Source organism: Hyperoodon ampullatus (assembly GCF_949752795.1).
Source record: "Hyperoodon ampullatus genome assembly, chromosome: 11".
In the NCBI taxonomy this organism is placed as follows: domain Eukaryota; kingdom Metazoa; phylum Chordata; class Mammalia; order Artiodactyla; family Ziphiidae; genus Hyperoodon; species Hyperoodon ampullatus.
Window position 1 is genome coordinate 37,806,014 of NC_136924.1, and position 15,401 is coordinate 37,821,414.

A 15,401-nucleotide genomic window follows, 5' to 3' on the forward strand; every position below is an offset into this window, starting at 1 on the left:
GGGCCGGGAAGGGGGCATAAGGCAGCATCCAACCTTTCCCAGAGAGTAGCCTGGGCCTGTCACCTGTGCGGGAGCTGAGGGCTCGGGAGAGGGTGGCCCAGACGGGGCCGGCCCCTGAGAAGTCTAGGGGGGACAGACGGTGCCGGGCAGAGGAGCCAGGGCATTGCCCTGCGCGGGGAGGTAGAGCTGGTGCCCACTGCAGGGAGAGGAGGCCAGCTGGCAGTGTCCGTCTGGGCCGGACCCGCTGCCACAGCAGTTGCCCACTTGGGGTCGCTGGGGAGGAGAGGGTGGGGTGCCAAAGGCTTTGGTACTTTCTGGTGACGGGGGCCCTGATGCTACGTGCCCACTTGCCAAAGCGTCATGGCGTGGAAGCTAGCCCACTAGGGTTGGGTCAAGGTAAATTCTCTCCAGCAGAGGTGGGGAGGGCTCTTCAAGAATCCAGACACAGGGCTTCCCTGGTGGCGCAGTGGTTGAGAGTCCGCCTGCCGATGCAGGGGACACGGGTTCGTGCCCCGGTCCGGGAAGATCCCACATGCCACGGAGCGGCTGGGCCCGTGAGCCATGGCCGCTGAGCCTGTGTGTCCGGAGCCTGTGCTCCACAATGGGAGAGGCCACAGCAGTGAGAGGCCCGCATACCATAAAAAAAAAAAAAAAAAAAAGAATCCAGACACACCACCTGCCGTGGCCAAGCGCCTGTCCAGCCCAGCCTGCTCGAGATCAGCATTGGGCCCAGTGGGCCTGAGTTGGGCAGTGAGGGGATGGCAAGAGGTTCTCAAGCAGGCAGGGAAAGAATGTATTAAAGCAACATCTACAGCCAAAAGACCAAAGTCTCAACTCAAGGCTTCGGACTGCCCACTCCAGGCACTGACCCAAAACTCCCACCCTCCCCAGGGCGCTCAGGTAAGCGTTTCCCACCCCGGGGCTAAGGTCACACAATAGGAGGGTCCGAGTCCAGGGACTTCTCTTAGGTATCAGAGGCTGCGTATTCCCTCAGCCCCTCACTGCTAACCATTTTTTTTTTTTTTTTTTTTTTTTGGTCAAAAACAAACGAAAGTGCAGATCCCTCCGCAGTCTGGAAACCAGTTCCTTCTGCAGTGCTTTCCTTTGGGAGCGTCAGGTTCAGCCAGTCTTGCGCCACCACGTGAAGCACCCCACAAAAGGACTGACAACCCACCCCCAGTGCATTCCTCACCCTCACACATAAATAAACACTTGCTGCAACCTGGAATCACACCCCGAGGGGAAGTTTCACATGGCTCGGAATCCTTTAAAACAGGAGAGCAAATCACGCACGCACGCATGCACAAGCACACCTGCACTCACCCCACCTCCCTACCCATGAACTCAGGCCCAGGAAAGAAGGGGCTACATGAGAGAGGCCACATGTGCCAATGGCTGGGTCTCCAGGGCCTCGGTGATGGTCCGGGCCAGGTGGGAATGGTGGCACGGGGCAACAGGACAGAGATGAAAGGGACACCAGACAGAGTGCTAACCTCCCTGGAGTCACAAACTTCAGCTCTAGGGGGAGGGTGTCAAGTGGCCAGCTGGCAGCTCCCTAGGGCCCAGGCCTGAGAGAAAGCGGGGGCTGGAGTCAGACCTATCTGGGTGGCAGGGCCCGAGAAGGCCTGCTGAGGTTGGATGGCTTTGAGTGAGAGGACAGCTGGGTGATGAAGGCAGTGACACGGGGCAGTCTCTCCCTATTCTGAAGAGGGCCAGGCTCCAGCCGCGGTTCTTCCTTCCCTGTGAGCTGGGACACACCAACCCTAAACCAGGCGTGTGAAGGGGGGAGGAAGAGAGAGAGAGAGAGAGAGAGAGAGAGAGAGAGAGAGAGAGAGAGGGAGAGAGGGAGGGAGGGAGCAGGGAGCAGTAATTCACATCTGGACCATTCTTAGCACAGGAAGCCACTAATTAAAGATGTTATATAGAAAACTACATGTAAAAAAGAAAAAAAGAAAAAGAAATATAAAACCCAAACCAACCGAATAAATCAGAGGCAGGCAGGAGAACAGCAGGGGGCTGAGCTAAGCACGATTCGGTGCTTCAGGAGCCCCCTCCCACTCCATGCCTGGGCTGGATCTTGTTTCTAGAAGTTAGAGTGAGAAGATTGGAAATATTTTTGTGTATTTTTCTTTTCCTCTTTTTTTTGGCCTTTCCTTTCCTTTCTCTTTTCTGTGGTCTTGGGTGCTCCTGGCCCCACGGGCAGGTGGGCGGTCAGTTGGCCAGCACGACGGGCTGAAATGGCTGGCTGGGATACTGCATGGTGTTCAGGTTGTAGCTGAGGCCTTCCACGAAGGGCGCCTTCTCCAAGAAGAGGCTGTTGGCACCACCTCCAAATACCTGGGCCATGTCGAAGCTGCTGCTGTTGCAGGTGCCAGCCCCACCGCCCCCGAAGGGGGCCGGGGTGCCACTGCCCTGGCCATCGGCCCCATCACAGAAGAGGCTGGGAGAGCCACCGCCGTTGTACACAAATTCCTTGGCATTGGGTGAGAGCTGGGACTGAGGGGCCGGGTTGGTGGCGATGAAGTTCAGTGAATGCAGAGACAGAGAGAGGCTCTTCTGCTTCAGCAGGCTGTTGGTGGGAGAGCGGGCCATGCGGGGCTGCTGCTGGGGGATCTGCTGGCCACTTGCCCCGCCCCCGGCCCCCCCACCCGCTGCCCCGCCCCCCTTCTTCATCTTGGTGGAGCCAAACTTGGTGGCTGCGAAGGAGGCGGTGGTAAAAGTGATGGGCTGAGCGGAGCGGGGCATGAAGGTGGGGCTGGGTGACTGGCCAAAGGACGGTGACGGGGAGTTGGACAGGGAGCTGTCCTGGCTGCCGATGGGCACAAACACCTGGGCATCGGGATTGAAGCTGCTCTTGATCTCCTTGTCCAGCTCTGGGGCGACACAGCCCTCGCTGTCATCCAGGTAGAGCACTTTCACAGCCCCCTTCTCACCGATCTGGTAGGACACCTCGAAAGGGTCGATCCAGACGCTCAGCTCCCCGGGCACGTTGGCCCGCACATCCTCCACCGCCAGCCCGCTCCGCTTGGCGGCCAGCTCCACCACGGGGTCTACTATCTCCCCGATGTGGACACAGCGGAAGCCAGAGCCCTTCAGTGGCTTGTCAGGGTACCAGTGGCCTTCATATTTCTTTTTCAAGAGTCGCTCTAGCTCTTCACCAAACAGGTCTGCCCGGCGCCGGGGCAGCTTGTTGTACAGGTAGGAAATGATGAAGTTCAGGGCCACTTTGATCTCCAGCTGCATCGTCCTCTCCCAGGCAGAGAATCAGCACAGGCACGTGCACAAGCCAAGGACAGTGGTAGGAGATGTAAGGTGGGCAGCCTTGGGCTCCAGACAACGCTGAAAAATGAGAAAGAAAGGCTTCATGAGTAGATATGCAGAAAGCCAGCGGGGATCAGACAGAAAAGCACCAAGTTTGGATCACATAGCCTCAGGGTTCCAGTTCTGCTCCCCTAGTGACAGGTTTGTATGTGTGACTGTGGGCAAGTCACTTTTTTCTGAGCCTTAGTTTCATCAGTAACATGGTATTTTAGCCGGCACTTGGTAAGTATTTTTAAGTACTTCTAAAGAAATAGGGGTACTGTGGTTTCCACTATTTTGAGAATTCAGGTCACTTTATGAGTGACACCAAAAAAACTGAATTCCTAAATCAGATGGAGAATGGAAGGCTCTTGCTAACTTGTCTCTGCAATATCTCGGTGAAGTCCCACTCCCAAACTGTCACAGGCCAAGACAGGAGTTTAAAATCTTTAGTTTCAACCCCTTAAATGGAAAGGGATACAGGTCACTGAACAGGAAGCAGCACTGCCAACTTTTCACGGGAGGCCGGGACTCCAATCACATCCAATTTGTTATCCTGGGCTCCCTGGGTGTGCGTGTGCTCTGGCTCACTCTGGGTTTGCAGAGCTGATTCTTTTGCAGGACAGTGTAACCAACATGAGCATTTCCATCCAGACAGCCTCCAAGAATGGAGACTGGGGCATGATCCCCAGGAAAAAGTCAAGACCTATCACAATCAGAGGCATGGACCAACAAGGAAACTACTGACTAGGGGCTGCCCTAGGGAAGCAGAGGAAAGGAGAGGGAAGCGGGCCCTGTAGGCCAACAAAGCCTTAAGAGCAGTACTGGTATGGCCTGAGGGAAATCTCTATAGTTTCTGGCTAGAGTGTAGGTGATGAGGCGGGCAGAGAGAAGAAATTTTCCATCACCCTACAGCCTCCAGCTGGGGACCCATCATCACTCAGTCTCCCAGGGACTGTCTGACCACCTGTCCTTGGCACAAGACCAGACTTATCACGTGTTTGGAGATCCCTGGAGAGGAGGCAGCCCAACATAAACACTCAGCTTGTTATTTTGGGATTCTCTCACAGCCAGATCCACAGAGGTCAAAAAGGTTTATTCCTGAGGTCTGGGCCAGCCTCATTTCTCAGGAAGATGATCTGTGAGGTCCTGAGAGCCAGGGATCCTAATTGCCTCACTTTCTCCAAAAGGGCAGATCCAGGCTCATGCCATGGCAGAACTGAACTGCAAAGGGCCATCTTGGAGGGCCGACAGAGCCAGAACATGTTCCTAACCACACATCTGGGTGAGAATGTGCTGCTGAGCTCAGCACAGAGACAAGACTGATCCACTATCCGTCAAGGGCATCTTTTGTCCCTGGAGCTGGATTTTGATTAAAATCCCTTCTGGGTCCAGCACACAGTATCCAGGTGCTAATTCTAGGCTTGAGGATCTTGAGCTTTCTGAACACCTGACCCAACTGGCTACACTGTAATTCTAAGGCCTGGGACCATGGCTCCCCAGGGCGTTTTAAGGACGGAACCCTCAGGCAAAGCTCTCCGGGGTGAGTATCAGAGAAAACTGCACTGGGTTAATGTGGAGTATCTGATGACACTGGCCATGTCTAGCCCCACCCTCACTTCAGGTCTGAGTAGACAAAGGGTCACGTGGGGCATCAAAAGAAGTGCCACGAGCATGGCCTCTCCTGAGCCCTCCACAGGGAGGCTCAGGATTCAAATGACTCTTTTCTCCCCCATCTATCCCAGCCTTGAATACAGACAATCTCCACGTGTCTTCACATGTCTATTCCTGGTGGCCAAAGATCAATTCCTGGGTCCTTCTAGGTTTAAAGAGAAGAAGAATGATAAAGATAAGGAGCTTTCTGTTTATGAGGATTGGATTCATCACCAGATGCAAAGATAGCTACCAGGACCATGGGCCTCCCCTCAGGAACGAAGGTCTGTAAGGGCCACAGTGGCCCACTAGAAGTGTCCAACACACAGGAGACTAAAAAGCTGTAAAGAAAGCTGGCACTGGTTCCCGAGAACGGGCCTGGAGTTAAATACAGTGTCTTCAAAGTATTTTTGAAAAGTAGAACTTGAACATGACATATGACCCTTCTCCCAAGGCACCACATGGCCTCTTGGCATGTTACACAGTCCAAAGGGCTCCTGCACCCTGCTATGCCTTCTCAAACTCTGCTGCGTAACTGCCTTCTAAATCACCTCCCCTGAATAGTTCAGCCTCAAAATGGGAGCATTTTAAATGCAGGCCAAAGTCATTGGGAAATAAGCCTCCCACCCCAAAATACAATAGAATCACTGTCATCAGCCCTGCCTAGCTAACCACTTTCTGCAGCATTAGCAACTAAAGCTGCACGCCAGGGGCTTCCCTGGTGGCGCAGTGGTTGAGAATCCGCCTGCCAATGCACGGGGTATGGGTTCGAGCCCTGGTCCGGGAAGATCCCACATGCCATGGAGCAACTAAGCCCGTGTGCCACAACTACTGAGCCTGCACTCTAGAGCCCACGAGCCTCAATACTGAGCCTGCATGCCACAACTACTGAAGCCCATGAGCCTAGAGCCTGTGCTCCACAACGAGAGAAGCCACCGCAATGAGAAGCCCACACACTGCAGCGAAAGTAGTCCCCGCTCGCCGCAACTAGAGAAAGCCTGCGTGCAGCAACGAAGACCCAACGCAGCCAAAAATAAATAAGTAATAAATAAATTTATTTAAAAAAAAAAAGCGGCACACCAATTTATACCTCAGTGCTGCTGCTGCACAAATCAGAAGTAGATAATGCCACCTTCGCTTCTTCAACTGGAGAACAGGCCAGGCCAGATGGCTGTGAGGTGGAACCTTACAAAATCGCCGGACAACCAGAATGAGATTTTCTGCTCTAGCAGCTCAGGCTCTAATTTTGACTTCAAGAAGCTTACGGAACAGAGGATTAAAGCACTGGTGCTGTCTTCAACTAAAGATAGGAGTGACCACTCACATCAGTTTGTTCATTTTTTTAAGGCTATTGGACAAATTCTAGAGCTTATATATTAAATATTCATACAATGTGGTAAAATTAGATAGCTTAAAAATAACCACCCTTCAATAAAAGGAACAAGTAGATTCAAGTTAAGTCGCAGGAGAGGACTCAAAGACTTTCTCCAACCCTGACTCAGGCACAAAAGGCCAGAAATGTGGCAAAAAGAAAAAAAAAAAGCTAAATGCTTAACAACAGCAAAATCTACCTTTTGTCAATATATTAAAAAGTTGCAAATATGAGAGTAAAATTCTGTCCCCTTTTATTTAGAATCTTATCCTCCTTCATTTGCTTTACATCCAGCAACAAAGTTCATCCTGGATTCAGATCTGTGTTGCGTTTTAAAGGAGTAAGTGCTCAAGAGAATGTCAAAAAGGGGGGGAAAAGAAGCTGGAAGGAGGCTGCAAGTCAACGATATGGTAAATGGAGACGCCATAGAACTTCTGACAAAAACTCGAAGGACAGTTTTTAGGAAGAAAAAATTGTTTTAAAGGGGAAAAGGAGGGATAGTGAGGGAACCCACTGGGCCCCCAAACCCTGAGCACCTGTAAAATATTCAGGCACCTCCAGCCGTAACATCCAAATCATAGGACAATCAAGCACTACCAGATTCAAATGAGTGTGGAAAGAGGACTCAGGGTCCTCAATTTTGACAAGGCCAGTAGGTGTCACAGACCGGGTGCTGGGCAGTGGGAGCCCGGCTCTGGCGGGACAGGGGGTGGCCCCACCACACTGGTCCCGGAGGCAGACGGGTGGGTGTGGTTGAAAGGCTACCAGGACTTGTGCCAACTGACTGCACCACCCCGCCCAGTGTCCCACACCATCTCCCCGAAACATGGACTATGCAAACCCAAGTCTGACTACAAGACTCCTTCCGACTAAGAGGGCCCTTTTGGGAATTCCCTGGCAGTCCAGTGGTTAGGACTCCATGCTCTGACTGCCGACGTCCTGGGTTCCATCCCCAGTCGGGAACTAAGATCCCACAAAACCCCGATGGGCGGCCAAAAAAAAAAAGGGGGCCCTTTCTAGGGCTCTCCAGGTTCCTCTGAAGCCAGGAAGACTTGACTGAACCCCAACATACACGGGGAGACCAGGGGCAAAGGTGCGCTCTGCACTCTGGGAATTGTAGTCTTCAGAAACCTCACACTCAGGTTGGAGCAAACGACCTACTTTCTCTGCACACTACACTTCCCTGCGTACTTTGCGAAGACTCAGCCGGGGAACTACGCATGCCCGGTAAGGGGAGCTGGCGGAGGGTGGTAGAACCGAGGAAAAGTTTCCGATGCACATGCGCGCTGTGGCAGACTGGCGCCCCCCCCTCCCCCGCCCACCGCCTAATACATTTTATATAAATTCTACCCATAAGGCCTACTCCCCGTATTGTGTCGCCCACCATATCCATGTCTCGGCTTCCCGAAAAACTGAACTTTTCTTTCTTCCTTTCTCTTCACTGCCTAGCAAGACCGTTGAATTAACAAACAGCTTCTAATGAGTTTTTTCTGGGTGAAGGCGGTAGGCCGGGATAGATAGGAGTCACATCCCTCCCCCTCCCCAAACCCCTGCCACTTAATCTGTATTCCTTGGGCTGGGTGGTTTCCCTTTGGAGTTGCTGTAGGGACGGTGGATTCAAAGAGAAAAGAGCCTTTTCACTTAACGCCCAGCGGGCTCCGCTGTAGCCCCTACAACCAGCAATGGAACAGCAGGAATAAACCCAGTTCTCCCGTCCTCTCGGCCAAAGAAATTCCCAGTTTTAAGCTGCGGGGAGGCGCCGGGCCGACAATCAGAAGGCCCGACGCCAGCAGGGCCCAAGCCTCACCCCTCTTCTAATCCAAGTCCGAGTAACCAGACCCGGCTAGGTAATGGGAAAGAGTTCCCGGGCAGGGAAGGAAAAACTGTACATCTGACAACATTTTCTAATACTTAAAATTGTTTGTGAGTCTCCTCCCACTGCAAGGCCTGCTCTATTGACCAGACTTACCAGATCCTCGGCAAAGCTCCCCTGCAGGGTGTTAAACCTCCCTAATCCTTCCTCCCACACAAGCTTCTCTCCCCCTCCGCTTAAGAGGGGGATGGGGGCAGGCAACCAAGAAAGCAATAGGGGTGTTTTTCTGCTGTTAAATCAAAGATGAGGGACCCACTCCCAGGGTCGGGTGGGTAGGAAGAAGAAAGGTTAGATACTGAGCAGACACCCGGGACCCCCCTCGGCTAGCCCACGAGTTGACGCCTACTGTGTGGGGTTCTGGTTCCTCTAGGGGGTGGGAAAGGGCTGCCAGCTGCCCCTCCTCTCTCTGTTCCCTCCTCCTCCCCCTCCCTTTCTGGTCAAGGGCACAGTCCATCCTCTGGACAGGAGCTTAGGAGTAAGGCTCTTCCTCCCAGGCACCTCACCAGGGTCAACCAGAATCCACTCACTGATACTGCTGTAAGGGTACTTTTTTCCGCCCAGTTTTCCCTTAAAACACTAACGAGGATAAAGAGCTCAAGCCAAATGGTAAATTCTGGCTCGGCGGCCAGAGGACAGTCACCACTGACCGGTCCAAAAGGGGGGTGTCCCCCCTCCATCCCTCAGGCTCCACAGGGCCAAAAATAAACCCTATTAATTATTACCACCCTCCTTCCCCGCAAACGGGAAAAGCAGAAAAACAAGGCCTGGATCCCCTTCCTTCTTCTGATTTTATTTAATGGTGGTGGGAGTTATGTTTTCGCGGGGAACGAGGAAAATCTAGCGACTCTCTAGGATATGAAGAACGGAGGGAAAAGGGAGGAAATGCACCGCACCCAGGAGGTGGCCACACTTGGAACAGGGAAAGAAAGGGGCTCTGGGATACCCCAGTATGAGAGCAAACGTGAGGGAAAGAAGAGCACGGGGCAAAGGTGGGGTCCAGTGGGGAGGTGGAAGGGGAAAGGAAAATGTTGGCCAGGTGTAAGGCGGGGGGGGTGACAGCAACGTGGAACGTCCACCAAAGCGGAGAGCGGGAGTGGGGCGGGGGTGGGGGAAGGCGTCGGGCCTGTTGGGTCTCGGGGGGGCCCCCCGCCCGCACGCCCCCCACTCACTCACTCGGGTCTCCGCGGCGGCGGGGCGGTGTGCCGGCCGCGGGGCGGCTTCTTCCTCCAGGGCGGTCCTGGGCGCGAGGCGGAGGTCGCTCTCCCTTCCCGGAAGCCGATGTGTCCTTTTCTTCTTTGCGGATGGGGGAGCGAGTGAGGGGGGTATGGGCTATGACTCTCAATAATAATTCTTTCAGCTTTTTGGAGGTCGGGCTCAGCGGCGGGGGACAGAAGGCGGGCGGGCCGGCCAGCGGCGACGGCGCGGGGATGGAGGACCGGAGGGTTGCTCGTGCCGCGGGGCGGAAGACGGTCCCGGCTGTGGCCGGCGGACGGTCTTGCCCTTCTGGCCCCGCGTCGCCCGAGCCACTCGCTTCTCTCCGCCGACGACCCACACCTTCCCGCGCCCCTGCTCGAAGTGAGCAAAGTCAATGAAAAGTTTCACCCTTAGCAACCCTGCGCACGGATCCGGCTTCCCCACCCCTGCGTGATGCGTCCCTCCGCCCTGCAGGGGCGGGGCCGAGCGCCGGGCCGGGACTACTTCCCAGCCGGCTGACTGCTTAACCCCTTAGGGCTCGCGGCTCGCGGCTCCGAATGGAATCCGGGGGTCCCCGGCCACCGCCCTCGCGTCCCACCCTCGGTCGGCCGGCCTGTTTGTCTCATCACTCAGATCCCGGCTCAAACGTCTGCTGCTTCTGGCCGGCCTGTGTAACGCGGTCCGCCTTCCCTCCCCATCACGACGCTGCTTCGCAGTTATTTTATTCATGTCCCAAACCACTCAAATCGTGCTCATAGTGTTAGGTGTTTCCCTAGGTAGACAGCGAGCTCGGGAGGGCAGGGGCCTGGCCTGGGACTCAGTTGCTCACTTTAGGTGTGTTGGCTGAATGGATGTCGCGGGGAAGGGAGTTTCCCCGCTGTGTCTTCGGCCCTGCACCTGCCCCGGCGCCGACGGTTCGTATGCTCGTCCGAACCGTACCCGCAGGCCACCTCGGCGAGTCGCTCCAGCTCTGGAACTCTGACCGTCCGACCCTCCCCGTGGCGCTTGCACCGGCCCAGATACGGTCTCTTCGCGGGTGGGGGAGCTGAGGGGACGACTCGAACTCTGTAAAGGTTTCGGACCTTTATCAACGCGGCTTAACCCGAATCTTCCGAGCTCCTGGTGCCTCGTCGGGGGACGCGTAACGTCGAGGGAAGGGTGAGGGGGAAACCTGGGCCCGGGCAGAGCGGGAGGAAGAGGGGGCGAGGAGAGGCCGAACGGCCAGGAAAAGGAGCTGAGCGACACATTTCCGCGTGCCGCCTCTGGCGCCAGTTAACCTCGCGGCGCGGACGGGGCCAGCGCCGGTTCCGCTCAGGCGCGCGAGCCCGTCCCCTGCCCGCTCCGGGCGGGGCTCAGCCCCTCTGCGGACGCACCCGTAGTTGCTCCCAGGTCGGCGACCCCCCCTAAGGGGCACCGGAGCCACATTTCTTCTAGTAACAGCCCCCGCCGGCGGGGGTGGCGCCTGCCCGTGCCAGAGGCCCCTCGCTTGCGCACCCGACGGTCCCTCGGGCGGCTGACCCAGGTTCGCCGAACCCGGCACCCTCGCGCGCTCGGCGCCCCCGGCCCGGGCTATGGCCACGCGGGCCACTCGGCTACTTTGTGACTGTGCGGGGCGCGGAGTTGGGGATAGGGAGGCCTGTGCCCAGTGAGGTCATAGGGGGACTGGACTGCCAGGTGGTAAAGCCCGGGGCCGCTGGGAGCTTGCGCCTGAAGTCTTCCCATCCCTTCTTCTATCGCCCATTCCCCAACTCTCCCCACCCCCGGCCTTTATTTTCATTCCAGACGGTTCCAGCCCAACAGCCGCCAAACCCACGTGGGATGGCGAGATGCGAAAGTTTCCAGCTACGAACGGTTTGCAGTTTTTTTTTTTTCCTTGATCACTTTTTTTGGCAAGGGCAGAGAGCAACGGTAGCGTGCGGGTTTAAATGCGCTTTCTTTGACTGCTGTAGAGAAACGCTGGACTGGAGGGCAAACTCCAAGGGGACAGAAAAGGGGACGGAGCCTGAGCCCGAGAGCTCCCATCCCCCACACTCTGAGCGCTTCAGCCCCTGGGGCACCTCAAGGGACTACTTGCTTGTGCGTCAGCGAGTGCCAGAGCGTCACACACACGCCCCCTCCGCCTAGCCCCACTCCGCTCCTCCTCTTCTTTTTCCTCCTTCACCCCGTTCCCCTCCCCTTCCCTTCTCCTGCCCTCCCCCCCCCCCCCCCCCCCCCCCGCGTCGCGAGTTCCAACCGGGCAGCGAGACCCGGCAGACTCAGGGTGCCAGAGTACTGGAGAGCTAAAAATATAACCGGTACGTTAGCAACAACCTTCCCATTGGTGGGGAAGAGGGAGCGGCAGCATCTGATTGGGTGTTCGATCCAACCTCTAGGACGGGGAAGTGGGGGCCTAGAGCCAAGGAGCCTGGCCCTTGGGGAGAGTGCGTCTGCGCATTGGGGCATTGCAAGGGGTGCTGGTAGTTGTAGTCATTTATTAGAGGCAGCTGTGGAAATAGGTGGGTTTGAATCCCAGTTCCGCCACCAACTGTTTTATCTTGATTTAACGGCAACAAATCTCTTTACATCATCAAACTTGTTTTCTCATCCATAAAATGGAGATCGTGCGGGGATTAAATATGATACTGTATGTAAAGCCTGTCTCAAATAGGTACTATTCTTAACTTAAAGGTCACCGTTCTGGCCAAATTGCATCCTACATGTGCTGTGCTCAGTTCATTGTGTATTTCCCAATAGGAAACCTTACAAGACAGGATGAGAAAGGTGAGAGTGAGTTGAAACGAATTCTCCTAGGGTATCACAGGAAGGAGGGATGGAGTCCATATAAGTAGATAAAGGGTATACATTTCCTACCGTTCACTGCAGGCTGTGGGAGAGCGGAGTGAATCCCTGGAAGGAAGGTGTTGAATTTTTGCGCGTTCCTATATTTATTCGAATCTCCCCTGCAGTGCTGAAAACACACCAGCCTTGAGCAATATCACTGAAACAAAACTGAGAAATCTAGCTTCCTTGGTAAATGGGATCCCTGGGTAAAGGGTTAGCATATAAATAGGAAAAAATAAAATAGAGGGGAAAAAGGCAATCACCACTCTTAACTGATGTCTCCTTTTATCATGTGGTGAGGAGGACGTTTTTTCTCTCCCCAACGTGTGATTTCATCTTGCCCGGGCTTAATTGTGAGCTGAATTCCTACTCAAGCATTCGAGAGTCCCCTCCCATTTGGAATAATCATGTTGACAGGCATACGCTTTGTTTTCAAAATGGTGAGCTTCAGGAGTAAGCGTGTGCTTGGGGAGAGGGTGGAGGCAGCTCCCGTCTGAGAGTAAGCAAGTTATGCCAGATGTTTTGTTGTGACAAGTCAGGCTAGTCATAATTAGCCCCAATTAACTCTCAGGGGTGAGTCACTCTCTCATATACACATGTTGGGGTGAGAAATTTTGTAGTTTCTTTTAAGTTATCCAAGAAAATAGTTCCTCAGTTTGATTCTTCAGATCCACTCCTCCAACTGGGCAGGAGCAAAGACAGCCACAACAGAAATTAGCTTTGGAGAAGAATGATTGGATGGATGCCAAGGGCAAATGATTTTCTATGTATTGACCTGATGTGAGTGAATTCCAGTAAACAAGGTAAATGAACAAACCTGTCTTTGGCTAAGACACTAAAACTACCGTGTTCAAAGAAAGTATCATTGTAGCCTTGGTGGTGGCAGAGACGCCACTTGGGGATAGAGTTGATAAGGAACTGAATAACTGGGAAAAGATGGGAACTGGAGTCCTTTTTTTTTTTTTTTTTTTTTTTACGGCAGGAAAATTCCAACCAAGGCAAAGAATCTTTCACCTTTATGTCCTTGCTTCAAACTATAAAGAGCTACAGGTCAAAATGTAGTGACATACAATCTCTTGGAAATTTAGTCAGTTGAATCTGATTCCCTGGGAAGTTCATTTTCTTAATTTAGAAGCTGCTAATTGGCAGGCCAAGGTCCACATCTGGTGCCTTGGCATATACTGACACGTTAAAATTTCAAAAATGAGTTGACAGGGACTTCCCTGGTGGTCCAGTGGTTAAGACTTCACCTTTCAATGCAGGGTGTGTGTGTTCGATCCCTGGTGGGGGAGCTAAGATCCCACAAGGCTCCGGGCCAAAAAACCAAAACATTAAAAAAAAAAACAAGCAATATTGTAACAAGTTCAATAAAGACTTTAAAAATGGTCCTCATCCAAAAAAAAAAAAAAAATGAGTTGACAACACTTAAAACTTGGGAGATTGCACAAAAATATCTTAATTTGCCACTTGTCCTAAATTCAGAAGATCTGTTAACACTAGGTATTCAAGCTAGCAATTGTCTGGACTTGAACAGCAACTGTCTTCTTTAGACAGGGCCTGTGCTCTCTGGTTCCAAGGTCCCTACCACTCCCTATTGTCCCCCAGACACTGAGGCCCAGTGCCACATACCGTTGATCATCATGCTATTTTTTTTTCTTGGTGGCAATGCTTGGCATGCGGGATCTTAGTTCCCTAACCAGGGGTGGAACCCGTGACCCCTGCAATGGAAGGGCAGAGTCTTAACCACTGGGCAGCCAGGGAAGTCCCACCCCTCCCTTTTAATCACTTATATTACTCACCCAGACTTGTGACCCCTTTTTCTAATAAGTGTTTTTTTTTTTAGAACAGAATAAATTGAAAATACTGTACACACAGTAAATGTTTCATTAATTTTTCTGTTATACATATGTACTAGGCATGAGAGATTGTTGTGGGGTATGGTGCATCTGGAAGCATTCATGAGATGTTAGGAGCTTAGAAGGAAAGGTACAGACTTAGCTGGATGATGTGACGGTGGTGGAATCGTATTTCAAACAAAGGAAATAGAGAGCCAAGAAAATGGGCTGTGTGTGAGGAATTCCCTTCAGCTGCCTAGTGAACAGCAGAGAATGAATAGAGAAAAACCTGAGGGGTTGGGAAAAGAGGGAACCCTATGGAGGATCTTCAATGCTAGAACTTAAATGTTAATCTACGAAGTAAAGGCCCACTGTAAAATAGCTACAATTTATGATGTAAAGCCTTCCCAGTAAGGGTCAGGCACTTATGAGGTCACATTTAATCCTTACAACCTAAAGAGGGAGGCATTAATATCCTTATTTAATAGATAAGAAAAAAAAAAAGCACCGAAAACCTCACTAAAGGTCAATAGATTAGAATTCAAATATAGGACCGATTATAAAGCCCACACATTTCTCTTTATACTTTTTTTTTTTTAGCAAGAGCACATGTAAAGTGCAATGTTTAAAGGAGATTAAATTACCATATGTGTACAGAGTATATCTGAGAAGCTGGAAGACACCCATCCTTTTTAGAGCCTAGAAATCAATGTATCAAACACTGAATACTTAATAGTAATAATCATAAACCCAGGAAATGGAACCACTTTCTTAGACTGACTATGATGAGTTCAGTTATTTCAACTAGACCTGTGTAGGTAGTGCTTATTTCAACAATGGAGAAAAGCAAAAAAAAGCAATAATTTTTAAGCCCATTCTGATTTTTTGTGGCCATACACAGTTGGCTGAGATCATTATTCTAATTCTTTTCACAGAACTATATACTACTAGAGGTTAAAATTCAGCTTGTAAGCAATGTTTTCCCAATAGAGAATTCAGTATTATCATTATTCTAATTTTTAAAACTGAAAAGGACTTATTCTAAAGTCCAAGGTAGACGATAACTAAGGTTTTGAACTTGAATGCTGTTTATCTAAGGCGTTTTTAACTTATTCGTTGTATTGTATCATTCTCTTGGCCTCAGAGAACAAACAAATGGAGAATGGGATTATAAAATTAGGTGACAGAGGAACAGAGTTCAGCAGAATTCACTGGACTGAGGTTGAACTTGTCCTGTTGCGGATCAGTGTGGAAATCCTACCGGGCATTAAATTTTAAGCTCCCTTTCAAGAACTTTTAGAGGCATATACACTAAGACTCACAGAGCACAGTTAAGGTGGTGTTTTGCTGAAAG

The 15,401-nt window shown here is 52.1% G+C and overlaps 1 protein-coding gene across 1 annotated transcript; it reads right to left on the bottom strand.

The window, feature by feature from the left end:
* Positions 1–2,053: 2,053 nt before the first annotated feature.
* Positions 2,054–3,243, bottom strand: TOB2 (transducer of ERBB2, 2; the record flags this gene model as incomplete). The annotated part of the gene is made up of 1 exon (XM_079715281.1): positions 2,054–3,243. One exon carries the CDS (start codon positions 3,241–3,243, stop codon positions 2,212–2,214), a length of 1,032 nt encoding a protein of 343 aa, XP_079571407.1. The 3' UTR covers positions 2,054–2,211.
* Positions 3,244–15,401: the final 12,158 nt, after the last annotated feature.